The sequence below is a fragment of the Ambystoma mexicanum genome, chromosome 5p (assembly GCF_040938575.1).
Source record: "Ambystoma mexicanum isolate Mex_15411 chromosome 5p, UKY_AmexF1_1, whole genome shotgun sequence".
In the NCBI taxonomy this organism is placed as follows: domain Eukaryota; kingdom Metazoa; phylum Chordata; class Amphibia; order Caudata; family Ambystomatidae; genus Ambystoma; species Ambystoma mexicanum.
This window is the reverse complement of record NC_090930.1, coordinates 34,395,356-34,422,932: the sequence shown is the minus strand read 5'-3', so window position 1 is coordinate 34,422,932 and position 27,577 is coordinate 34,395,356. Positions and strand designations below refer to the sequence as shown.

General features: G+C 48.9%; 1 protein-coding gene across 5 annotated transcripts in view; it reads right to left on the bottom strand.

Annotated features, from left to right (window-relative positions):
* MED12 (mediator complex subunit 12) overlaps positions 1–27,577 on the bottom strand; it is a 1,704,158-nt gene that overhangs the window by 567,584 nt on the left and 1,108,997 nt on the right. For 4 of the 5 annotated variants that reach the window (XM_069612388.1, XM_069612385.1, XM_069612384.1 and 1 more), the window contains exons 28-31: positions 25,550–25,621; positions 21,136–21,270; positions 4,632–4,798; positions 4,439–4,550 (exon numbers count right to left, since the gene is read on the bottom strand). In XM_069612388.1, the coding sequence (XP_069468489.1) occupies positions 4,439–4,550; positions 4,632–4,798; positions 21,136–21,270; positions 25,550–25,621 (486 nt within the window). Of the gene's footprint in view, positions 1–4,438; positions 4,551–4,631; positions 4,799–21,130; positions 21,271–25,549; positions 25,622–27,577 lie in introns of all 5 variants that reach the window. The other variant, XM_069612387.1, reaches the window with a different exon arrangement.

Here is a 27,577-nt window from a genome sequence, read left to right as displayed (position 1 = left end):
TTGAGTGCCCACTGCAAAGATCTCATCCGCAGGCGAGCCTCTGGCACCAGAAGAATGCAGGATGCCATGAGGCGAGCAACCTCAAGAACTCGAACGCTGGGAGCGTCTGGGCATGCTGAAACTTGTGCACCATCTGCTGAATGTGAAGAGCCCTCACCTGGGGAGGAAAACACTGCCCCAGGGAAGTGTCGAGCACCGCTCCGATGTACTGGAGCCGCTGTGTTGGCGTCAAATGGGACTTCTTTAAATTGAGGGAGAAGCCCAGCCTGTGAAGGGAGCGACAGGTGACCGATAGATGATCCAGGACTTGCTCGGGAGAGCTCCCCCTGATCAACCAATCGTCCAGGTAGGGGTAGACGTGAATCCCCCCTTGCCTGAGATGCGCTGCCACCACCACCATGAGCTTGGTGAAAACCCTCGGGGCGGAGGTCAATCCGAACGGCAGGACCCGAAACTGAAAGTGCGAGTCGCCAACCGCGAACCTCAGGTACTTCTTGTGCTTGGGATGGATCGGCACATGGAAGTAAGCATCCTTGAGGTCGAGTGACACCAACCAGTCCTGAAGCTGAAGGGCCTGGAGGACTTGAGAGAGAGTAACCATCTTGAACTTGTCCTTCCTGAGGAGTTTGTTCAAACCGCGCAAGTCCATGATGGGTCTCAATCCCCCATTTTTCTTCGAAATCAAAAAATAAGGGGAATACCATCCCTTGTTCCTCTCCGCTACAGGCACCAGTTCTATGGCGCCTTTCTCCAGCAGGGCTTGAATTTTCTGCGCAAGGAGCGGATCCGGACTCTGCAAAGAGAGGATCCCCGGTGGATTGTCGCGAGGCCTGTGCCGAAAAGGAAGACAGTAGCCGTGGGTTATGATCTCCAGAACCCACACATCTGAAGTAATGGCTTGCCACTCTACAAGATGCTGCGCCAGCCTTCCCCCAACCGGCGAACCATGGGACATGGCCTCACGACCGAGTGTGAGCGGCTGCGGCGTTACCTGAGGGCAAAGAGGCAACTGCCCGAGCGGCCTTGGCACCACGGGTACCCTGTCGTCCACCTCTGGTACCCCTGCGTTGGCCTCTTTGACTGCCGGCTCCTCTCGCTTTACTGAAGGAAGAGTAATAGCGAAAGGAACCACCCCTCCACTGCTGTCCCCTAGGACGAAAAGGCAGAGGTTGGCGAACTGCAGCGCCCAACGACTTCGCTGCAGCTTTTGAGGTCTGCAACCTCTCAAGGCTCTCGTCAGCCTTGCTGCCAAAAAGGTGTTCACCGTCAAAGGGCATGTTGAGGAGCCGGGACTGCACATCAGGCGCAAACCCCGACTTCCGCAACCACGCAAACCTGCGTATCACGGTGCTCGCCGCCATGGACCTACTGACGCATTCAGCTAAGTCCAAACCCGACTGAACGGACTCACACATGGCATCCTTACCATCCTGGACCATAGCAAAGAAACCATCCCGTTCATCCCCTTCGGGAACATGTTCAGCCGCTAACGCAACACAGTTCCACAGAGTGTGCGTGAAATGTGACAAGGCACAAATGGAGTTGGCCGCCTGAAGCGCCATACCACCAGAAGAAAACACTTTCTTCGCCCAGCCATCAAAACGTTTGTCGTCCCCATCAGGAGGGATGGTAGGGTACGATGCCTGCTTCGCCGGGGCCGTGGCCGCCTGCACCACCAAACTCTCTGGAGTGGGGTGCCTGGTCAAGTAGCAGGGGTCGCCACTGGCTGGACGGTATTTCCGCGACAAGGATCTGCCCACCGCCGGGAGACTCTCCGGAGCAGTCCAAGCCGCCGCCGCCCTTCTCTGTAAAGCCATATGGAACGGCAGAACCGGGTCAGTTGGGGGACCAACATCAAGGATGTCCGTCAGATCATCCTGCACAAACTCCCCTGGGGGAGCAGACCATCCCAAGTACTCAGAAACCCTAGCCATAAGGCGCCGGTACGAGGAATCAGCATGAGAGCCAGGCTCAGGCCTACAAAACTCCACCTCCGGAGAGGTGTCCAGTCCACTGGCATCATGCAGTGACTGTCTCAACTCGTCAAACTGACTATGGCCCGAGACAATGTCATCCGGAACCTGACTAGGAACCAGGCCACCCGAATCCTCATCCGCCTCTGAAATATAGTCCAGGTGGCAAAAAGAAGGCACTCTAGAGTGCTTGCTCTTAACCAGAGCCTTCCTAGGGGGTCCACCCGTGCCCTGGGGTACCTCCGACACGAAAGGCGTTGATGGCGTCGAGCGAATCGGCGCCGGCGTCGAGAGAACCGGCATCGGCGCCAAGAGGATCGGCGTCGAGGAAATCGGCGTCGACGTCTGACGCAGCGCCTCCAGCATCGGCGGCGTCGACACAGCCCTCGAGGCCGGAGCCCCGAGCGTGTCCCTCGACGACCCGAGCGTCGACGGCCTCGACGACTTCCTCGGAGCCAGAGCCTCGAGAAAGCCTGTCGATGCCCTCGACGCCTCAGACGTCGATGTCTTCCTCGAAGACCTCACAGGTGCACACGGTCTCGAACGAGTCGAGGACCGGGACCTGGAACGGGTACATCGAGAACGAGTCTCCTTGTCCGAACGGGACCTCTCCCGTGACTCGTGCCGACCACTCTTGCGAGCGGTGTCTCTCGACCTCACACGACCGACCCCACTCAGGGGCGCGGACGGCTTAGTACCCTGCGACTCAAGAATCGCCAGCATTTTCTTCCCGAAGGAAGCCCATTCCTCCGGCGTCTCACGGCTGGTGGGGTAAGCGACGTGCCGGGCAGAGTCCTCCGAAGAGGACCTGGAAGACGACCGGTGTCGGCGCTTCCAAGAATGCCTCGAAGAGGCTGAGGAGTGGCGAGACCGACTCCTAGAAGGAGACCCACGAGACTTCCGACGATGACGCGGAGAGTCACCCCTCGAATCATCCGTCGAAAGCCCTGCAGACTTCGACTTCCTGGGCTTGGACACCTGACCTACCGACAACTTCTTCTTACGTTCGCGTAAGGGTTTGGACGTGAGCGACTGGCAGTCGATACAGTCATCTGTGTCGTGGGCCTCCCCGAGGCACCAGAGGCAGGCGTCGTGCGAGTCCGTCACCGACCTCTTGGACCCACACTCCCCGCACTTCTTGAAACCCGGACGCGGGGTCGAAGACGAAGTAGAAGACATCTTCACACGAAGGATTTTCACAAAACGAAAAGGTTCGAAGAACCGAGAAGAACAGAACTCTAAAGAGTCGAGGCGAGAACCGAGAATCACGAAGCAACACGTTAGCGGAAAAAACGGAACTGAGGCTATGGGCGTCGTGCGTCCTACTTATCACATCGGATGATGTCGGACGTCGGAGGAGGTCCTCGACGACGGCGCATCGACGCAGGACGCAGAAAAAAGTTTCCGAAGCAGCACAGCTGTGGTGATTACATGTCGTAGATATGGAATACGTCGGAGGACCCAATCCCCTCGAAACACTCCTTACTAACCTTAAGCATTTTTACTACTATATATGTTTTTATTTGTACTAATGAGTTTGAAACCTAGGAAAAGATGCAAAACACAGCCTGATTCTTCTACATGCACAATAAAGGTCAAGGCCTCCAAATAAAGCCACGAATGACCCAATTGTACTGACAATCATTGTGTGTGACTTTTGTAGAAATGTGACAAGTAGCATAAAATGTTTTAAATAATTTGTTATTTAGTGTGTAACATATTAGCTTAGGTAGTGACCACAGTGACAGGGACCCTGACCTGCGTGGAGCACAAGATATTTGACGTCCGTCAGCTACTCAGCCAACCAGGAGGAAGAGATGCTACCCACACCTACAGCACCACACTGCCTGGCCAATCGGGTCCATTTAGCATTTTTTGTTAGAGTTACTTTAACTAATATAAATATGAGCATGATGTAATGAGATGGAGAGTTTTTGGGTTATTTCCTAGCTGGAGAAATAAACCATCCTTTGATCTCTTGCAGCCGGGTCTCAGTGCCTCTTTCCCCGACAAGGGGTTGTGTTTGCTTTTTATTTTTTCTCTTACACGTAGTAAGCCGGGGAAAGGCACCTACAATAGTAACAAAAGTTAAGGGGATACAAAGTACCCCCCACTGCACAGGTTCAAAAATAAGAACACATATTAGGGGGTTCCATTGAACTCCATGGAGGCAACGGTGCAAAAGAGAAATTATTTCCTAACACTCCCACTGCAACAATAGGCGAGCTACAAGACATAATAAAGGGATCCAAAGCTTAGGTTGGGTGGCAGTTTTGGGGATTGAACAGTAGCAACAGGAACACATTCCCGACAACACTGCTGCCAGGGTGTGGCATTTTCTGTCTTCCATCTATGCCATAATGGTCTAAGAATAATCCAGGGAATCAACAATGTGGTTGACTTACTAAAGGATTACAATCTTTATGAAAACACAAAGGTCAAGTTCTTAGCGCCACAGATTTTACCTGCTGAACTTGACTGTACAGTGACGCTAGAAGTCCTTCTCGCTGCTCATCCTGTCCTTTCAGGCACGTCAGTACTAGTGACAGGAAAGGCTGTTGGCTCAGGAGGGACATGCTGTTGAATGAAAGGAAATGAGAATTTAGACTTCGAAGCACAACACTGGACACTTCACTAAAATGGAGACACTGTGCTAACCTCTTCTGCTTCTGACGGTCCCGCTCCTTCCTTGAAGATGATCCCAAGTGTTGACCTTTTTCAAGCTCCTCACCAGCAGCCTTCAGCACATGACCTTGCACCGATGTAGGAAGCTTGGCTATCAGAGGTGCCACAAGCCACACACCTGATCTTTCTAAAGCACTGAGGTAAACATCAAGAGAGAATTTAGAATAGGTACAGGCTAAAACACTAAAAAGAAAGGGTGGCAGGCGATACGAGTCAAGTACTTACTTAGCCATGCAAATTGTGGCAGAGCATGTCACAGAGCATTGCACTCTTTTTACAATAAATGGAACAGGCCAAAAGCAGGACTGACGGAATATGAAGAAGCACTCCCAGATTGCAATGCAATATGCACTAAGGATGTGGCGGGGGATCTTTGGTAAAGTCATTATTTCATATGCAAGGATTGATTGATTGATATTTTATTACTATCGCACTTGTACACAAGTGTTTCAGAGCATGACCAGGCAAGGGAGGGGGAACAGGGGAGAACAAAACAGCGATCTTACTAGGCCCAGTGACATTGAGAACGCGCAAGGGAGGGGAGGGGAGTGGAGGGGAAAAGTGCATGGAAGGGGGAGAGGTGGAAAGTGCGAAGCAGAGGAGAAACAGATAAATAACAATAAATAAATAATAAAGGCAACAAACAGTGGTAATGCAGCCAGCAATTTGCAAGTGCTAGGTTTAAGGCAGCAGACAGGGTAGGTCCGATAAGTGCAGGACGAAAAAGCGGGGCTGTATGGGTACAGATACAGATCCCAGTGCAAGAGGTGGCCCGGAGGCAGTACGGGAGGGTGACAGGATGAGCAGGTACCTGGGCCCAAAAGACAGAGGGTGGCCAGGTGCACGGTGCCAAGAGAGAACAGATCAGCAGGGGAGTGGGGGAGCGAAGGCAGAAGAAAAGAGGAAGGTCTTGAGGTGCTTCCGGAACCGGAGATGGTTCTCCTCAAGTTTTAGAGTGGCAGGGAGGCTGTTCCAGAGGGAGGCCCCAGCCGAAGACAGATCTACCCCCAGCTCGTTTCTTAGAAAAACAACTGACCCCGAGTGAGTTGGAGGTAGAGGAGCGAAGAGCTCAAGAGGGGAGGTATTTGCGGATGGATAGCTGAAGGTATTTTGGACCCAGGCCCCAGAAAGCCTTGTGGACAATGCAGAGGGTTTTGAATTTAATCCTTGCATCCACTGGGAGCCAGTGAAGAGATTTCAGAGCTGGAGAGATACGATCCTAGGGCTTGAAGCCAAGGACAAATCTTGCAGTCCTGTTCTGGATTAGTTGCAGAGGGCGGAGAGTAGAGGCAGGTAGATTTAGAAAGAGGCTGTTACAATAGTCCAAGCTAGAGAGAACCAGAGCTTGAGATACCATGAGCTTCTGGGGGAAGGAGAGGAAAGGCAGAGTACCTCTGAGGAGGTGCAGTCGGAAATTTGACTTTTTTTTTTTACCTCAGAGATGTGGGCGGAGAAGGAAAGGGTGGAGTCAAAGATGACCCCGAGGTTCTTAGCCTCGCAGGTGGGGGTAGGAGGAGGGCCAAGGGAGGCCAGCCAGAGAGTGAGGGGAAAGGATGGTGAAGGTGTGCCGATGAGGATGTTCTCCGTCTTGCTGGCATTCTGACAAAGATCATTGGCGGCACACCAATCTTGAATGGCAGTTAGGCAATCAGAGATGAGAGAAGGAGAGGAGGTGGCAGAGAGCAGCCGGAAAATGAGTTGAGTCTCGTCAGCGTAGCAATGGAAATTTGAGCAGAAAATGGAAATGCAGTGGGCGAGAGTTGCCAGGTATTGGTTGAAAAGCCAGGGCGAGAGGTTAGGCCCCTGGGGTACACCACAGGTAGAGAGGAAGATAGATGAAAGGAGGGACCCAAGTTGGACCTGCGAGGGTCGATCTGAGAGGAAAGAGGTCAGCCAGGCCAGAGCCTGATCAGTGATACACAAGTTTTCACGGAGACGGTTGAGCAGGATGGTATGGTTGACCGTGTTGAAGGCAGAAGAGAGATTGAGGAGGATGAGGACAGAGGGAATGTTAGAGTCAAGGTTGGTGAGCAGATCTTCACGGATGTTTAGGAGAGCAGTTTCCGTGCTTCTGGCAGCTCTGAAGCCAGACTGGTGGTCATGGAGACAGCCAACAGAATTGGAATGAAGGTTAAGCGGAGAGATGGCCAACTTTTCCAGGAGTTTGCCAAGAAAGGGAGTAATGGAAATTGGGCGATAGTTAGCTGGACAAGAAGGATCAGCTGTGGGTTTCTTGAGAAGAGGATGCACAAAGGAGTGCTTCAGAGGGGAGGGGAAGGATCCAGAGGCAAAGGAGTGGTTGCAAAAATCAGCAAGGGCCGGAGCGAGGGTGTCAATGTGGTCCTTGATGGTTTTAGAGGAACAGGGATGAACCTGTTTTGAAGAGGCTTTCATAGATCGGACTTGTCTAGCAACCTCGTCAGGGGTGAAAAGAGGAAAGGACGAGAAGGATGGTGGGAGGGTGACTAAAGGAGGGTCAGCAAGCACAGATCGAGAGGGAAGAGGAGTGTGGGTGGAGAGGGTGGACAGGATGTTCTAGGTTTTTGAAATGAAGTGAGAGGCAAGAGCATTACAAAGAGCCTGGGAGGCAACGGGAGGGGTAGAGACTGCAGCAGGGTTGGCCAGCTCCTTGCAGATTTAAAAAAGTTTGGCCGAGAAGTTAGATGCCGCAGAGACACGAGATTGAATGTCGACTCTCTTCTTGGTGAGGACAGAGAGTTGGTATTGCCTTTGTAGCAGGCGACAGGCCAGTTTGTCAGAGGATGAACAGGAAGTCCTCCATTTCCTCTCAGCTGCCCTACACTTACGTTTAAGTGCATCTAGGTCAGAGTCATACCAGGAATTGCACTTGGCTTTGGACTTCAAACGGATCCTCATGACAGGGGCAAGAACATCAAGCGTATCAGAAATTGAAGAGTAGAGCAGAGACAGGGCTGTATCAGGATGAGAGACAGCCAAAGGTGGAGGGGGGAGGGGGAGAAAGTGGCGGCAAAAGCCTCACCTGACACACGCTTCATGGGCCGGATGTCCGAGAAGGTAGGTGGCAGTGTTGGGGTAGGCTTGGCGGGAAGAGAGGGAGAGATGAGATGAGAGGAGGGAGTGATCGCTCCAGGAGAGGGGAGTGGTCAGAGGGATGGAGAGGTTAGAGGAGATCAAGACATCGAGTGTGTGCCCTGCAGAGTGAGTCGTGCCAGGGGAGGATGGATAGGGAGTCGCAGAGGTCACAGAAGAGTACAGAGGAGGAGCAAGGAGAGTCTAAAAGTATATTTAGGTCACCGAGGAGGAGGAGTTGAGTGGTAGAGGCCAGGAGGGAGGAGGAGAGGTCTGCCCACTCAGAGAGAAATGAGGTGATTTAACCAGGAGGCCGGTAGATGGTAACCACAGTAAGAGAATGGGTAGGCGAGAGAGAAAGCCTACAGACAAGGCATTCAAAAGAGAAGTAGGTCTGAGTGGGAACGATAGAGGCAGGAATCCACTCAGGAAAGATCAGGGCTACCCCCCCCACCGGACCGGGAGGATCTGGGTGCTGAGAGGATCTTGTAGCCATCAGGGAGGAGAGTGTCAAAGCTCGTAACAGAGCTGGCAAATATACAAAGCAATCCGTACTGCACAGAACAATGACCATCAGATAAAGTGGCCTAGAGCACTGTTAGGACTGCTTTTCTATACTCTGGCCTGGTGGACAGATGTATAGAAGGCCAACCTAGTATTATGACAGTAACTCTAGGAGCTGTAGCCAAACCAGTTCAAGATAGCAGGGTAAGTGGTCTAGGCTAAGTTTCAAGAGATGGTGAGCTTGTAAGGGGTCCACAATGAGCACACACAGTGAAACAGTCAAGGAACCCACTTAGACTAACATATACAAATACTTCTTTACTTATGGCCATTTAACAAGGTGAAAAATCACTACTAACGGGTAATACTACCACACAACACGAATAATGGATTCAAATACACAATCACTGGAGTAGGGCAAAATACATATCAAACCCCAGATCCATAGAGATTCAATCCTAGCTGCAGAAGCCCGTCCCTAAGATGTATGGGGCCTGTAAGATAGGCATGGTATCAAGAGACACACAGACTCTTATGAAGGTTCATTTGAAAACCTTTATTTACTAAGGTTCCTGGGATGGTGTAATGCCCGACAGGCCCCAACTCAAAACGGGTAATTCCCTTAAGGAACACATTACTTACCTGTAACTGTTGTTCTCCAGCATGGGTCTGGCATGGATTCACATGCTCATGAATATTCCCCGTCGCCAGACAGAGAATCCTTGGTAAAAGAAAAAATCAGTTTCACTTTCGTTTATAAACTGTCTTTCTCCTCTAAACCAATCACTGAGCTCTGGGTCATACTGCCCCCAGCCAATGACTGCTCTCTCCCTAAGCCCCTCTGCTCGCAGCCATCTTCTGATTTGTTAAGCACGAACAGTGGCAGTATGACCAAGAAGAGCCACGGAGGAGCAGGAGGGAGGGATGGCATGTGAATCCATGCCAGACCCATGCTGGAGAACAACAGTTACGGGTAAGTAACTTGTTCCTTCTCCAGCATGGGGTCTGGTATGGATTCACATGCTCATGGATAAAGAATACATAGCAGTACAATATACACAACCACGGGAGGTGGAAAGGCTCAACAGAAGCAAATCATCATACCTCCTCACCAGGCTCACCTTCAAGCGAATAGGTTGCACAGCACTGCTTGGCCCACCCGGGACTCCTCCCTGAAATCCCTGTCGACGCAGTAGAATCTCATGAAGGTGTGTGTCGACCTCCATGTAGCAGCCTTGCAGATGTCCAGCAGGGAGCAGGGGCACACCAGACGTGAACGCCATTGTAGCAGCGATCGCCCTGGTAGAATGGGCTCTCAGATGGTCCAATGGTTCACAGGGCCAAAGTTCACAAAAAGCTAAGAAGTCTTCCGGAAACTCTTTGTGCGGGCCACATAAAACTTCAGTGCTTGAGCCACATCGAGAGAGTACAAAGTTTGTTCAGCCAGCGACAAAGGCGTCGGAAAAAACAAAAGGTAACACCAAGGGCTTGTTGAGATTAAATTCCGCTGGAACCTTGGGCATGAAGGAGGGGTGCGTCCGCAGCACCACCCTCGTCTCATGGAAAGTCAAGTAAGGATGTAAAGCATCATAATGGTATTGTCCAAGAAGACGCTCACCACTTTGCCCTTGAGGGACGGGAGAAATGACTTGAGGGCCCAAAAACAGCACATAGTTCCAGGACAATGATGTGCAGCGTCTTCTCCTACGGCAGCCACCGTCCTCTGGCGTGGAGACATCCGGTGTGTGCTCCCTATCCCTCCAGGGAAGCATCCGTCGTGAACGTCTCCTGGTATGGAGTGCTCTGGAAGTCTGTGCCCCCGGCGTCGTTGGAGCACACGCCCCACCACCTTCTCGCTCAACGGAACTCCTCCTGTCCTTGAAACTTTTCGATACCTGGATCCAACCGGAATCTGGGAATTCCTGCAGCGGTCGCATCTGGGTTGTGGAACGGGTGGGTTGGCGGTAAGAGGACGATCCACTGCCAAAACTCTTCGAAGGCCAACCCGATGCGATGGTCGTGACCGCAGACATTTGTGTGAGTCCGGCACCCGGTATTTCTTTGCTAGACAGTCCCTCTTCACCAGGGTTCTTCAACAGCGCCAGCCCTTCATCCCAGACGTCATCCATGAGCGTTACCGACAGAATGGACTTCCTTTTCGCGTCCCGGCTTTGATACAGGAAACCCTCCTTTTCTTCCAGGGTGAGTTGGAAGAATTCAGACGCACTGGCGGTCATGGAGTGGAAGGAACCCACTTCGTCTGGTGGAAATGCCCTTGGTGGCGTAGAGATTCCGTCGTCGTCGGTGTCCGTCGTCGCTGTCTCTGTAACCATACCCATTATCCCTGGGAGGGGGGGAGGGTAGTGACGATTGGAGGCAAGGCGTAGGGTGTCTCCTCCTCTTCTTTGACGGTGAGGGCCCCGGTGTCAACCTGGGTCGTCGCTGGTGGAGCCGTCAGCATCCTCTTCTGAATCTCCGACACCAGCATGAGGAGGGTTGAGTGAATAACCCTCGACAGATCTCTGGGAGGGGTCTGGGGAACGGGGTCGCTAGGCCCAGCACCGTCGTCGTCCCTGCTGACGTCACCATTGTCGCCTCTGGGGGGGCATCTCCTCGACCCTCTCGTCCTTGGTGCCACCTTCCTCCTTGAAGGTGAGAACGGAAGCAGTGTCCTCCTCGTCGGACAAAGAAATATCTGTGCCCTTGAGTTCTTCCATGCACCCCCCCCCCCCAAAACCCCTCTTTTGGTCATGAGGAGTCGGATTCGGGCTAAGGTCTGGCATCCACTTCTCTGGAGTCTTCTCCAAAGGTTTGGCCGAAGCCTACCGCCTGGGAGGAAGAACCACCCTGGCCGCCACCAGAGTACCCTGGACCGAGCCAGCTCCTTTTCCCTCAAAAGGGCGGCAGCAACCATCTCGATGGAAGAGGACGTTTTGGCCTGGATCACCTGGGCCTTAACTGGCAGGCTGGACACCTTGTACTGTTTGGCCTTCTCTGAATTCTCACACATCTTCCCAGGGGTATCCAACTTCCTCTTTGACGAATAACTGGAGCGATGGCTGGAGATCGAAGCTGATTGAGACGATGAATGCACCCTGACCGTCGCGGGACCCGCTTCCGCGGCGACCCGACAGAAGCGGGCTTGGCCTTATCTTGGGCCCCCACAGATGAAGCACCCTCAAAGGACTCAGAAGCCCGCTTTGGATGGATCTGGATGAGGCATGCCTCTGTGGACCACACATGGTAGAGGCCCTGGCTTTGAGCCACGCTGCCAGTCAAACATGCTGATCCTTCATCGTGCGCTTGGAAAAGCCACAGCAGATCTTGCAATCTTCTTCCTTGTGCTTCGGGTGAAGACAATAAAGGCACTGGGAATGCTTACCCATGAAAACATTCCACAAACCACAGCTGGTGGAGAGCTTGAAGAGGGAAGCCCCGTCGTCCTCCAACATGATCCTGCGTGGTGTAGACCTGATGGCCTTCTGGAACTTCCAAGAAGAGAACACTCGATTATGCCCTTGAGGAGCGATGAAAGTCCCCGTTAATCAGATGAATAAAACGATGGAGCACACAAGCTCAATTGACCAAAACAAGGTTTTCCTAGCCAAAAAAGCACAAAAACTGCAGAAAGCTCCAAGAGTGAAATGCGAGGACTCCCAACACTTCAACATGCAGTACAAATCTGAAGATGGCTGCCAGAGGAGGGGCTTAGGGAGAGGGCAGTCACTGGCTGGGGGCAGTATGACCCAGAGCTCAGTGATTGGATTACAGGGGAAAGACAGTTTATAAACAAAAGTGAAACTGTTTTTTCTTTGACCAAGGATTCCCAGCCTGACTGGGATTGTCATGAGCATATGAATCCATGCCAGGCCCCATGCTGGAGAACTGATGTTTCTAATGTCTGTTGTTGTTGTTGTTCAATAGTCCGAATTAAAGTACGTCTGTGTCTAAAACCCATGCTTGCCCTCACTCTGTACAAAAATGTTATAGGAAGTCTTTCCAAAACAAGGAAAATAGTGGTCCAAGGTTGGTTTCAGGTTGTCGTCTCACCAGGTGCTATTGTCATACAAATCAGCACAATCAACAGGGCCGTTCGCAAGATCTTCTCCAAAGGCCCCTTTCAGTTATTCCAACTACCTTCAGTATCTTTAAGCTCCTTGGGGTTCCATTCCCCAAGCTTCAGCTTATTCGAGTTTCAAAACGCCATGAAAAGATTCTAACAGTGTTCCCTTTTGTAAGCTTCTCGGGTTTCCCTTCCCCACGCTTCAATCTTTTCCACCATACAACACAACTGATGTCTCCAAATTGTTTGGGCCTCAGAGTTCCCTTCCCCAAGCTCAGGCTTCATTCCAATCTATAAACACAAAGTCACTGGTATCAGGATGTTTTCCTTGATAGGCCTCTCGAGGTTCCTTTCACTGAGCTTTAGGCTCCTTCGAGCTTTCAAACACAAAACAATATTTCACAGTTCTTTCTTGATTTCACAAGGCGCCCTTCCCCAGAGTTAGGCCCCCTTTAGTTCACAACACATTCTGCTGGTTAGGATGTACCTTTTTCTTATTGACAATCCTTTTCACATACCATGCTTTCATGGTGTAGAATCAGTGGTTTTTGAAAACGCCAGGCCCTTTGCCTTTCCTAGGCGCGGCCACTCGGACCCTTCTTCCCCTCTCTTTGCTTTCTTGCTCTTACTTTTCCTGATACCTTTTTGGTTTCCTTCAGATGCTTCCTGCCCACCTTTTCTTCTTCTTTCATTTCCGTGCACAGTTGCACTATTTACTCTTATCACTGGCACTTGTCCTTTATTCTTTCCGTGCTATCTTGCACCCTCCACCCAGTTTCCTCTAATGTGCCCCGGCACCTTCCTTTGCCTTTTCTCGTGTCAGTCTCTTGTGACGAGGCTTCCAGCCATTCTTCTTCGTTTTTGCTCTCAACTGTGCTTTCTGCCTTTATGCTTTCTGCTTCGTTCTGGCTTTCCACTGCGCTTTCAGCCTTTCCGCTCTTACTTTCAGCTTGTACACTTTCCTTTCTTGACAATTCCTTGCTGCTTTTAATGTTGGTGCCTTTCTCCCGTTCCGCTGTCTTCCAAACACACGCACCCGAGTTTCTTTCACATTTCACATGAAACTCACAGGGCAGCGACCCGTTGAGCGCCGGCCCCTCCAGGAAATGCAGGGTTGAGCTCAGGGTCTCACCACCTGCCCCTAAGGAACCCTTAAGGGTTAGCACTAGCCCTAAGGGAACAAGCATTCCCCTGTTCCTGGCTGGCAAAATGCAGGCATCGCTTCTCTGGCTCCCTGGAGGCAAGCACCCTCGCCACCCTGCAGCCCTTAATCCACACTGCCAGCATCTCTGAACGCCGTCGTCCTCCAGCCTGCAGCTCCTACTTTTCTCTGCTCCTGGGCCCCGCCAGTCCGGACTGCATCGCCAGCTCGCTCGCATATGTGTGCATGACCACACCTTTTATAGAGAACCAACCCGTCAAGGGGAGTCAGGTGTTAGTAGGTACTATTCAGTGACTGATTCTGACTGACCCTATTAGTGGGAAAACCCGAGTTCTTTCTAGGGTAGGTTTCCCTTACTTTCACCATGGTCCATCTTTACTGATCTTAGTGGCCTTCTTCTCGTCTCAGTATTTGTTAGAAATGGGGAGGCGGGGGATATAAGGGGGTTAACAGGGGGAGATTGTAAATATCCCCTTGAGGTTAAGGAAAAGAGTTTAAACAGGCAACACAATTTAGGTTGAGTTCTGATCATCTGATCAGGGTATTGACAGGGGTTATAAGAAAATCTGATTCGTTCTTCCCCCACAGTAGGAAGCTATCCCCTTCTTTAGATCTGCCGATGGTTTATGTGTATAGGGTTCTAGGTGGATTCCCCTATGATTTGAAGAGGATGAATAGATCTTGTTCTCACTGCTCTGATTCTATGTTACTCGCGCCTCCCTCTCCCTGTTGGGTAATTAGCTCCTTCCCCTTCTCACTCTGTGGTCATGACGGATAGAATGAGGTCTGAGAATCTTGCTACCTGGATTTGGGCTATGGAATCAAGATAGCCCAAGAAGGCATCTGGGGCTTCCTCCACCCACCACTATCCGGTTAGAATACTGTGTCCCTCCTAGGGTACTCCCACAAGGACAACCCCAGACTCCCCTAACAGGGTGATCTTCCCACGCTCGTCCACCTCCAGGGTTGGGATCCAAGAGAGATGGCACTCCCCTGGCCACCTGAACAGAGGATTCTCTGGGTCTTAATGGGAGCATACCCATAGGTTTCTCACAGGCCTTGCGCCCAAAAGTTCATCACTGTTCCATACAGTTTTGTGAAACTGGAAAAAATTAAGGTAGGGTCTCTGGGGTCCAATGAAAAGTTCCAAGTGTTAGGGGCCAAGTGAATCTAACAAATGTGTCCCCCAATTTTCGGAGTGCTTGTGTGAACAGGCAATGGTAAATAAACTATTACTAAAGTTTATAAAAGTTATCAAAACCTAAGAGGGAGTTAGGAGTTCAGGTAAGTATCGCTACAACTCCCCTCCCCCCATTCTCGGAGTCTTTGTAGCACTTTTCAGGTCTAATGAAGAGGGTTCAAGGTTGCTTTTCCCACAGTCGGCCACAGCCCTTGATCCCCAGGGGTTGCTGGATCAGCCGTCTCCGGTCAGCGACTATGTGGCAAGGTCTTTCCGTTGAAAGAAAAAAGGAAATGTAGGGCCCCTGTTAGGCAAGATTTGGAGCAGTACCCTTTAGGTGCACTACAACAACCTTGACCTCCTGGCAATAGGAACCCAACCTTTGGTATAAGTCTGTACTACACGGTTGGTAGTGTGGCTGAGCAGCCAGGCTCATCTCAGTAGGGGTCAATGTGAGCAGTAGGGGAGTTACACAGAGATTCACAGTGACAAGTATCAAAATAAACACTTAAACACAAGGTTTCTTGATTAAACAATTATTAATTTTCCAGAAGGGGCAATATAATAGTAACACACAAATAAACTCCAAAATACACTCTAAGGTTCTCTAAATCAGCAAATACCCACTTGGGATGGCACACAGGCACTTCCTACACCCTCAGGTGACTTAAATAGCTAGGACACTGGACATTAATATATCACTGGTACATTTAGAGCAATACTTAGGTGTTTGTCAAAGATGTCACGTAGAACACAACAAGAGATCACACAAATATTCTGACGCAGGTAAGTACTTTTGAACCCCCAATGCAAAGTAAACAAACCCTTTTCTGGAGGGAAGATAAGACACACGCAGAGGAGAGAAGTGTCATTCAGGGGGCCAGGCCAGCCAATGTCAATTGGGTGAAAGTCTAGGTGAGCTGAAGCACTTCTTGCAGGTAACTAAAAGTCTTGCACAATATTTTAGAAGTCTTTGTAGAAAAAGTAGAATCAAAGTAGGGTCACAAGCTGGGAGGCTTGTGAGAGTTAGAAGATGCAAGCAATTCTACAGAAACAACCACGACAAGTCTCAACTGAGATCAAGTAAGGTTACAACAAGAGGTAAGTTCTCTTAGACTGCAAGGTACCTTTGGTTAGAAGAAATGGTTCCAGCCGGTTTCTGTTCCTGTGTGGCTCTGCAGATCCTTTTGTTCCTGTGCCTCCGTCGTGAGGACAACAGGGAGGGCTTCCGGGGACTCCTGCAACACATCAGGACGGTTGGTGACAGAAAAGGAACAACTTCTATTCAGCAGCACTTCGCGGTTTCAGCTCCTCGTATCTCAGCAAATAGCACCACCGTGGACTCTCGGATACCACTTTGGACTTTCCTCGCATCTGGGGTCCAGCACTCTGTTGAGGTGGCTCAGGCTTGGTCAGTCCTGCTTACGGGGAGTCAAAAGTGATGCACTCAGTTTGGTGTTCCACTGCTGCTGGAACAGAAATGTCAGGGAGAGGAAGTACAGCCAGCTCCTAGATGATGTCCAAACGAGTTCTCTTTGGAGTTGATTGGTCCCACCAACTCAGGGGAGAAGTCGTCCTTGCAGGGCTTCTCTAGTCGAGGCAAATTTGGAGCTTCAGCACAGCAGCAGGTCTTCACCGGGCAAACCAACGGTCCAGGAGTTGCAGCAGGCATCTCTTCCAAGTTCTTCTTCGGATTCCTTCGTCAAATGGTCGACTCTGCCTTCCAAGCCAAAAATCCTTGCCTTTTATGCGGGTTTCTCCCATTCATTCCAGCCTAGCTGTCAATCACACAGCAGGGTGGCTGTCCATGCCGGACAGTCAGCCGGCCAATCACCTTTGGGTGCATTCCTGTAACCAAGAGGATTAAGCACAGGCAGTTTCGGGCACCTCCCTCACTTCCTGCCCCTGCCAGACACCCCGGAGCCAGAGGGGGGCTTCAGTTGAGAATCCCGCCAAAGATAAAGCAAACAAAGGACCCAAACCTGGTTTGGCGCACAGAGTAAATCTCAAGAAGGACCTTTCCAGCATGAAATGGCGAAAAAAGACCGGGGCCATTTTGACAAAATGGGCACCCATGGGTGCTTTATTGCAGCAACAAAACCATTATATTAAAAAAAGACAGTCACAAGGGGGGGCCCGCGGTAAAAACACACAATGGTAGTAAAAAGAAAACCAATGCCACCAGCCATTAATTGTAGAAAGGGTAACATACAAATGTTACATGAGAAGCTAGACAAAGGGGAAACTAGGTAACCCCTCCAGCACCCTATTGTAAGATAGTGTGTGCTGGGTCTAGAAAGTTACAAATGTAAGTAAAGTCAATTTCACCGCTCTTGGAAATAGTAGTTTATCCAAGAGAAGGTATTTAAACCTGTGGGGAATCTAAGAGACTTCCCTGTGTCACTGCACTAAAGGTGCTATGTGTTAGGCAACGCTTGTATGCAGTCCCCTAGGGTGCACTACAACTACTGACTACAGGTGATAGGAAACCCAACCTTTGGTATAAGCTTGTACTATACAGTTTTGGTAGCATGTTGAGCAGCCAGGCTTATCTCAAGAGGGCAAATGTGAGCTGTAGTGGAGTTGCAGAGTTTTACAGTTACAAGCATTCAAATAAACTCTTGCACACAGGATTTCTTGAATAAACAATGATTAATGTATTTATCAGTCAGTTAGAATAAGCCTTCTGTAGAAGGGAGCTATATAAAAAGCAACACACAAATACACTTCAACACTGCACTCTTAGTTTCTAAATCAGTAGAGACCCTTTTGGGATGGCCCACATACACAACCTACACCCTCGGGTGACTTCAATAGCTAGGGTGCTGGGGACATTGATATCTTACTGTTGGCATTTAGAATACAGAAGTTGGTAAAAGGAAAACGGTTATTAGAACAAGAGACCACAAATATTCTTATGCAGGCAATACTTTTGGATCCCCTAAGAAGAGTCATTCAGTACAACAGGCTAAGCCAAAGTCAATGGACAAAAATGTTATATAGGATGAAGCACTTCTGGTAGGCCAGTAGAAAAAGTATTTGTGCAATGTTTTAGAAGTCTTTGAAGAAAAGAAGAATCAAATATAGGGCCGCAAGCTGATTAGACTTGTGGGTGGAAGAAGATGAAAGCAACTCTACAATGAGATGAAAGTTCTCTCAGACGTTTACAGTACCTTTGTTATTGAAGAAAAAGTGTAGCAGATGACTACTGTTCCTGAGCAGCTCTGCAGATCTCTGTTCCTGGGCCTCAGTCGTGGGGACAAGAGGGAGGACTTCTGGGGGCTCCTGCACTGCAATGGGATGGTCACCGCTCGCAACCGGCAATCTTTCTAACTAGTGGCACTTCGGTGTTTCAGCTCCTCGTGACTACCGCAAATAGCAACACTCCGGTTCATGGCTGTAGAGATGGACTTTCCTTGCTTCTGGGGTCCCGTACTCTCTTGAGGGGGCTCAGGCTCGGCCAGTCCAGAGGATCTTCCTGGAGCTCTTGGCCAACTTAAAAAGCAACGCACACACTCTGGTGTTCCTCTGCCTGGCTATACGGTTTCCAGCAGCAACTCTGGAAATTTAACCAGCTCTGAGAAGGATGTCCAGGTGGCTTACTTTGGAGTTGATTGGTCCCACCAACTCAAGGGGAGAAGTCGTCCTTTTAGGGGCTTCTCTGTCGATACGAATTTGGAGTTTCATCACAGCAGCAGGGCTTCACCAGGCAAACCAAAGGTCCAGGAGTTGCAGCAGGCGTCTTCAAGTTCTTCTTCGGTTCCTTCGTCCAGTGGTCGACTCTGCCTTCCAAGCCAAAAGCCTCGCCTTTTATTCAGTTCTCTCCCATTCATTCCAGCCTAGTCGTCAGTCACCCAGCAGGGTGGCTGTCCTTGCCGGACAGTCAGCCAGCCAATCATCAGTGCATTTGGGTCTCCTAGGAGACTAAGCACAGGGAGTTTCAGACACCTCCCTCACTTCCTGCCTACCCCAGACACCCTGGAGCCAGAGGCAGGCTTCACTTGTGAATCCCACCAAAGGCAAAGCGAACAATGGGACCAAACCTTATTTGGCGTGCAGAGTAAATCTCAAGAAGGACCTTTCCACAAAGAAATGGCGAAAAAAGAAGACTGGGGCCATTTTGACAAAAATGGCAGCCTTGGGTGCCTGACTGCAGCTGTGAATGCAGCTCGTGGTAAATGCACACCACGGTAGCTAAAACGAAACCACTGCCACCAGCCATTCAGTGAGGAAATGGTAACACAAAAATTTTACATGAGAAGTTAAGCAAAGGGGATACTAGGTAACCCCTCCAGCACACCATTGTAAGATAGTGTGTGCTGGTTCTGGAAAGTTAAGTCCATTTCACTTTACTGCTCTTGGAAACAGTAGTTTGTCCCAGAGAAGGTATTTAAACCTTTGGCAAATCTGAAAGACTTCCCTGTGCCACTGTACTGAAGGTGCTGTGTGACACAATGTAAACGATGATGCCTATGGAGTTTCAGACTTCACAACCAAAAGAAACACAATGCTCAGAATTACATTAAAATACATGGGTGGGAAAAAGGGTCTCACTCTCTCCAGGTTAAAAGAATAAACCTCAAAATCCAGCAAAGTTGCTGGGGGTCTCCAAGGTGGAGGGAATTAGCACATTTCTGAGAAATCCCTCCAACAGTGTCACAATATAAAGATGATGCCTATCGAGTTTGTCAGACTCCAAAACCAAAAAAACAGAAGACACATAGAATTAAAAGTACAAAGTCCCAACGTTCAGAAAAGAGCTGGGGGTCTCTAATAATTCTCTCCATCAGCCCCTCTCAGAACAGGACTGGACGCAGGTAAGCAGTTTCAGGCAACGGCCACTGATGCACTCATGCAAAAGGATTCACTTGCCGCAGTCAGACTTTGCCTCCTATCTCGGGTCCCCTTTCGCAGAGGTAAGTCTTATTGTACAAGCTGAAGATCCTAAAGTTCCAGGCCTCAACTCAGAACAGTGAAGTCGGCAGCACAGTAGCCCCAACTCAGAGCTGGTCAGCCACATGGAGGACTCCGAGCTGACGTCGAGAATTGATGTTCCATCCACTACAAGTGTCACAGCTTCTTCGCAGGAGTGCTGGAGATCTTCCACAAGACAGGGCTCTATAAGAACAGCAGCAGAAATTGGTCACTAGGCGTTCTTCCAACAGGTCTCCTGTCTCCTTGCGGGTCTAGCATCTGGACAGAATTCTTGGCTCCTTCGGTTAATTCCAGGATCACTCTAGAATAGGTGTACGGGTCCTCTTATCCCAAAAGCCAGGTAAGAGGTGAAACTCCCACTAGCCAATGACAGATCTGGCCCACACACACACCCCAGCAGTGGTCCAAGCAGGACCAATGGCGGAAAAACTCAAGCATACAACTCAGACACACTGAAATCAGTTTGTGGATTGGGACCAGCCAGTCCGACTCCCAACCCACTTCCTGACAACAAACACCCATGGTCCTCCAATAGCCTGCCAAAATACTCTGCTTTCCTGGGCACTGGAAATCCATACAAGGATTTTCCTGGTCTCACAGGCCATGAAGAAGGGTTAAAGACAAGATGGCCAAAGGACAAGCAAAATGCCTTGTGGCACAGCCATGTTTGGACACTGGCAGTAGGTTAAAACGAAATACACCAAAACATAGAAACATTTTACTGCTGCCACCAGCTTGTCCATTTAGCACACCTAGAGTAACCAAAATTCCTCTGAGTGTTAGTCTAGGGCAAAATTGTAAGATGCATTGTACAATGATAAACGTTACCAGAGGTAGTAAAGTAACGATACTAAGGAAAACAAGGTTTCCCAGTACTGACAGCCTGAAGGACATGTCAGTCCCCCCATGACAAATGAGCAAACCCCAGTACAGTGAAGCTTAAGGCTTCACTGCACTGCAAAAAGAGCAGGTCAGATACAAAAATAAAAGCAACAAGTTGGGGGCCCATGGAAATGGAAGGAAAAGTGCAGTTAAGAGAAATCTTTCCCAAAAGGCTGATGAAGAGGCAGACATTTTTTTGGGGTTGCTTGTGGTCTCGCACAGAAGTGATGTGACCGAGCAGTTCAGGCCACAATGCCTCCATCAGGGTTGCCACTAAGACTGATTTCAATATGGTTTTTCTCATTCAGTAATGGCAGGGTAGGGCGAAACACATAGGTTTGAATGGTCGTCAAAAGCAGTGCCAGAAGTTATGATTCATTCAAAAACAAGCATCCATCATGCTTTAGTTCAGCATCTGGCAAAAGCACGTTTGAGGGAAGAAAAGCACGGTAATCTCAAGAAGAGCTGCAGTATGAAAGGGGCAGGAAGACAATGCCTAGAGAAAGGAATAGGTCAGATGGGGCCAGAAGATATCCTTGAGAACAGTAAGGGAGGGTCACAGAATAAAGAGCAGCAGTACCACTGCACAGCTTAAAGAGACAAGGGAGGTGCTCCCTGTCACAAACGTGCAGTATTTCTCAAAGTATCCAGCAAGCTCAAAAGGCCAGCACGAACGCACGATGGCACAGGCATACCTGAGGATGGGCTTGGCTTTATTAGTTGCTGAACCGGTGGAGCCTGCATTGGCAGCAGAGTTGACGGAGTTGATCTCTGCTGACTGCTGAAAAACATCTATGGTGGCTTTGGCGATGTTCTCCAACAAGGAATTCATTTCCTAAGCAGAGAGAGAAGGACCTGAGCAAAACAACATTCAAGAGCCACCTTATCTACAACAATAATTGCACAATACCCTATTCACAAAAGCACACAAGGTGTATTCCTGCAAGAAGCACTTTGATATCTCCCAGCAAAACAGGCATCAATGTGAGAGTGCAAATAAGGTGACCAACACTTCTGTAGCTGTGACAACCACCGCAGGAAAATCATCACTATCTTAGTACATCATTACAGGCAAACAGGGATACCAGAAAGATACAATTCTCATAAGCCAACATTTCACATGCCAGCAAAAAGTAGGGAAACATAGCAGCTAAGAACCTTTGCCAGCACTGTCCTTATACTCAGTCTTTTTAGGACTGTCAGCCTGCACTGCTGCCAGCTACCGTGTAAGCACCTCCAAGACTTCCCATAACTGCCAACCCATTCTTCCTTCAACCATGCTTCACTATCCTGACCCTCCACCAAACCCTTACCTCAACGACCCAGCCCTTTGGCTCAAGCACTTTGCCACTAAACCTACTCCAAACATTCCATGTACTCTACAACAAAGGAATTATAGACTTAGACTAGACTGCCCAGACCACCTTGTACTTTGCGCAATCGCTCTGCCCCCTCACTGCCCAACTCAACCGTAACGCCTAGTCCTCCACTCGCCACCACACCCAGCACTAAAGGGAGCCCTTATCAATGCAAGATCCCTCACGGCTCATGCCCTTGACATCGCAGACCTCATCACCGTCCAGAACCTTGACTTCCTAGCTATCACCGAAACTTGGTTACATGATGCCTCTGGCGCACTCCTCACCCTATCACTACCCAAGGGTTATACCATTATTAGAAACGACCGCCAATCCAACCTGTCAAAAGGAGGAGTCGCCGCCTTTATACATAGTGACAAAATTGTTATGAGAGTTGCTCCTCACATACAACTTAGTTCTGCAGAATCTGTTTCAGTGAAACTATCGCTCTCTCCTACCAACACAGGAACACTCCACCTTATATACAGACCGCCAGGCCCACTGGGCTCATTCATTGATGATGTTGCCTCTACCCTGTCGACTAATACTAAGCCTAACTCTCAGATACTGTTACTAGGCGACCTTAACCTAGGCCTCTCAGATCCCAAGGACCACATGGCCGCTGAAGTAGACACCACCCTTTCCAACCTAGGCTTCCAGCAGCGCATTCGTAATCCCACACACATCAAAGGCAGAACGCTCGACTGGCTAGCAGACCTTAACTGTAACACTAATGTCATCTCTAACGATGCCTGCGCCTGGACCTTCCTTCTGCCAGCCACCAACCCCCAGCCCACACCCACCATAGCCCCCGCCATACCGACTAGAAATAAAAAAGATATCACCAGGGAGAAACTGCTTCCTCTTATCCTCCCTTGCTTAAACACTCTTGCCTCACAGCACAAGGACCCTACTGTTTTAGTAGACACTTTTAACAGCCTAATGACCAATGCCATTGAGAGCATAGCTCCACTAAAGATCCGCAAAGCCAAACAACAGTCCCACCTGAACTCTTGGTTCACCCCGCAGCTCAATGCGCTGCGCAAATAAAAGCGCAAGGCCGAAGCACTTTGGAAAAGTCACCCGAATGCAACTAATAAAGCCTCCCTTTTGATCACCTCTCTTAACTATAAGGAGGCCATATTACAAGCCAAAAAGGAGACTTACAATTCACGCATAGCCCAGGCAGAATCGAACACTAGAGAATTATTTAAAATCCTCAAAGAGCTAGAATCTCCCTCACCTGCCCCGGACACGTGCACCAAGGACAGCACCTGGTGCAACAATATACAAAATGCCCTTCTTAATAAAATATCTACCTTGCAATCCAAAATCAACGCCAAACAAAATACCCTCCACACCCCTATATTTAGTAATACCAGGCCACCTAAAATAATTACCCCTGACTCCCCGGTGCCGTTCAGCTTCACACCACTCACTGTTCTGGAGGTTAAAAAAATCATCTGTAACCTAAAACCTTCAAACTGCCAAGGGGACCCCTGTCCAGCCCCGATCATCAAGGATTCGGCTCATGACCTCGCCCCTTTTATCACCACTTTTATCAACGCCTCCTTTCAATCGGGAGTGGTCCCCAATAACCTGAAGGATGCTTGGGTCATCCCTCTCCTAAAAAAACCCACCTTAGACCCGGAGGTTCCAACCAATTACAAGCCCATCACAACGGTCCCATTTCTGCTAAAAATCTTGGATAGAGCAGCCCATCTACAGATACAGAACTATCTGGAATCAAACAACCTATTAGGCACGAGACAATCTGGCTTCAGACCTAAGCACTGTACGGAGACAGCCCTCCTCGATCTCAAAATCCAAATTGAGGATCTCAAAGACAAAGGTAAACTAGCCATGTTACTACTATTAGACTTATCTGCGGCCTTTGATTTGGTTAATCACCAAATCCTCTGTCACCATCTAAAAACTGCAGCTCATTTCTCCGATACGGCCACAAACTGGATTCAATCCTTCCTGGATAACAGACAGATGAGGGTATTCTCGCCCACCTCTGCTGCTGACCCTGCACCAGTCCCCTGCGGTGTCCCCCAAGGATCGTGTGTATCCCCTACCCTCTACAATGTATTTACTAAACCTTTATTTGATGTGCTTAACTATCTGGGTGTCACCTACACGAATTATGCTGATGACACCCAGATACTCATCCCCATCACGGGTGATTACACAGTAGATTCTAAAGCCTTAAATGACGTTTACCATGTCATTCAAACATGGATGGCCCAACATGAGCTTTGTCTCAATGATGACAAGACAGAGCTCCTCATCCTAGGTACTCAGCAAAGACTAAACAAGTTGAACCCTATGTTCAGCTCCTCTAACATCGATGGAAACCTAATAAAAGTCTCCAAAGATACCAAAACGCTTGGAATCTACCTCTATTCCACCCTCTCCCTTCACAGACAAACCAATGCAGTTGTGGCCGCCGCCGCTTATACCTGCAAGTTGATCACAGCATGTCGCCCTTTTCTTTCCACGCACAACTGTATTACCCTTGCTAGGACCCTGGTCATGTCCAAACTGGACTATTGTAATGCACTGTACCAGGGCTCCAATCAGGGTAACCTAGACAAGCTCCAGATCATACAAAATAACGCCATCAGGGCAGCCCTCAACATCCCCAGATCCGCACACATTTCGGATACCAGGAAGAGCCTTCATTGGTTGTCAGTCACCCAAAGGATCTCACTAAAATCGCTCGCCCTAACCTACAAATGTATGAATAACCTGGCCCCCACTTATCTCTCCTCACGATTCTCGCTGTACACCCCAGTTCGCTCACTTAGATCTACTCTGAACCAGAGCCTACTGATACTGAGATACAAGCTCCAAACAGCTGGTGGATCTAGCTTCCCAGTCCTGGCAGCTAAATTGTGGAACACTATCCCCTTGACTATCAGAAACCTCCCCTCCCTCAACCTATTCAAACACTGAGCCAAATGTTGGCTAGTCTCCTCCAATGCCCAAGCTACACTCTGAAACGTGATGCGATAACCTTTGTTTGGTTGTAATCGACAAATCTTGTATCGTTGTTCTACTTACCTATGCCTTCTATGCTATATTTATTGATTGTCATGTAATCACTGTATGCAACTTATGTAACCATTGCTTTCAAGATATGCGCCCGGTAGCCTCCGGGCCTGGTTTGCGCTATACAAATAAAACAAATACAAATACCACCAGGAGTGGCCATCAAGACAATGATCTAAGTGCATCCACAAAAGGAAACTTCCACAGAAAAAAGGAAATGTATGTCCCTGTTGCATCCTGCCAGTCCGTCACTCTCCCCATCCAGTGTTTACCCAACATGCCAGCAGCTTTGAACCATCATCGTACAGCTATCATGGTCAAGCAGCAAATAAAAGGCTGATGATAATCATTAGGATATAGCAACAAAACTATCAACACATTGTACCCTAATATATTACCTAAAACCAAAGGCCACCCAATAAGGTACCTTCAAATCCCACAATCGCCAACCATCATGAAAGCCATCCGGCAAACATCAACCAAAACATAATGACAAATAAAACCTAAAAAGTCCCACAGCTCATGATCAGCTATCAACCAAAAAAGGCCATCAATACCCAGCCAAGCTGCCAGTCGGAAAAAAACATTGTACAATATATATTCCCGAATCCAGTCACTGAAACACCAGCTCGCGGCCACTATAGGTGGCATACTCCTGCCCCCGACTGATGCAATGAATCGGAGAAGAAGCGGACATACATTAGTGGCGGTCTGCTTAATCATCAGCTGGAGCTCCAGAGAAGACTGCCGCATCGTCCACTGGTCCAGATTCTACAAGGGGAAACATCTTCCTATTAAAATGGTGACTAATAAGAACAGAAATTAAATGAATTTGAGAACAGATGCATCACACAGTATTTATGAATAATAAAATGTTAAGTATTGCTTTTTTGAGACAGGAAGCTTTGTTTACTTATCTAGCAACCCGTGTATCGAATCCAAAGGACCTTTCTTTTCTGTTAAATATGTGACTCTAGGGGAAAGCAGCATTTGCCTGCAGTAGTCAAATTACATTTTTAGGAGCTACATTTTCATAATTATTGCCAATTGAAAATGAAGCTGCATGAAAACAAGCAAAATCATTCCCCATTATCCATCAAAGAACCGCAGAAAGAAGCAAGTTACTTACCTGTAACTCTTGTTCTCCAGAATGGGTCTTGCATACATTCACATGTGTCGGGGAGAACTCTCAGAAATGTGTAATTCCTCCCTACCTTATGTTATGGAGAGTTCTCAGAAATGTGCCGATTCCTTACACCTTAGAGACCCCCAGCAACTTTGCTGGATTTTGAGGACTTGATTTTTTCTGGGATGATCTGTTTCCCAGACCAGTAAAGTGAAATTGCTTTTTGTATAGTGATACACAGCACCTTCAGTGCAGTGTCACTGAGATGTCCTTTAGATTTCTCTTAGGGTTTAAATACCTTTTCTTGTATGTTTGCTTGTTTGTATGGCGCACCCAACCCAGGGGTATCTGGGCGCCTTTCACACAGGAGGTTACAAGTATACTTTCAGCTTAGTTGCAGTAGACACAGGAATGTCAAATATGCAGTAGATTATAGAGTAAGGGTGGGCAAATATATACAAAAGTACAGGTAAAAGAGAATTACACGGTGGTCAAGATGTGTTGCTTGGTTAAGTCAGGAGAAGTTGCTTGGCGAGGTCAGAGAAGTCAGACAGGCCAGCAATCCCTTGTGTATGAAGGGCAAGGGCTAACCATTTACGTCGTTCGTAACAAGCCAACGTATGGTATTACGCCTGAACGTGGAGAAGGGTTGGTTGGCTCTCGGTGAAGGAGGTAGGGCGCTCCAAGCGTGTGCTGCCATAACAGGGAAGCTACTTCCTCCTGCGTTTTTTAAGCTTGAATCTGGGCACAACCAGACATCGTGAGTTAGCTGTCCTTGTAGGGCGTATAGTGGATTTTTCTTTGTGATTCTCTCAGAGAGGTAGATGGGGGGCTGCTAGATTAAGGCATTTATGTGCAAGTGATAAGGTTCTGAGCATAATTTTGTCCATAGTATAAAGCCATTTGACCCGTCTCCTCAGATGTGAGATGTGTTCTCTCTTTGGTATGCTGTGGGCTGCTCTAAGAGCATTGTTTTGTAAGATTTGGATTTTGTTGATGGTGTATTTGCTTGCCCCCAAGTACAACACATTGCAATAATACAATTTGGAGAAGATAAGTGCTCTAGCTAGGATTTTACAACTATCTTTGGACAAAAATGGTTTGCAAGCCCTAATCAGCTTACAGGTGTAGGCTGTAGAGGATGCCATGACGCTTACTTGTTTGTTAAAGTGTGAAGGCCGAGTCAAGGTAGAAACCCAGGGTTTTTACTTCTTTAACCTATATATGGGATACATTACTCACCGTAATCGTATTTCTGATGCTTGTATCTGCTTAGATTCACATGCTGTGCATAGGCCGACATCTAGTGGAAGCTGCGGAGTATTACAGTTTGTTTTTCGAAAATCGAAAAAGGGCGTCAACACAGGGCGTGCCAGTAATACTATCCCTAGTGTGACGTCCACTGTACCCATGATCCCTCACGCGTCTAGGATCCCCAGATTGTGTTTTTCCTGACATGAGGTAGCATGAGGAGTAGCGCGAGTACAGATAGTCCAAGCAGATAGACAGAAAGGTAAGACTACAAGCAACCATGCGCCTTCTCTCGGAGGGGAGGAAGGGTGGGTCGCATGTGAATCTAAGCAGATACAAGCATCAGAAAT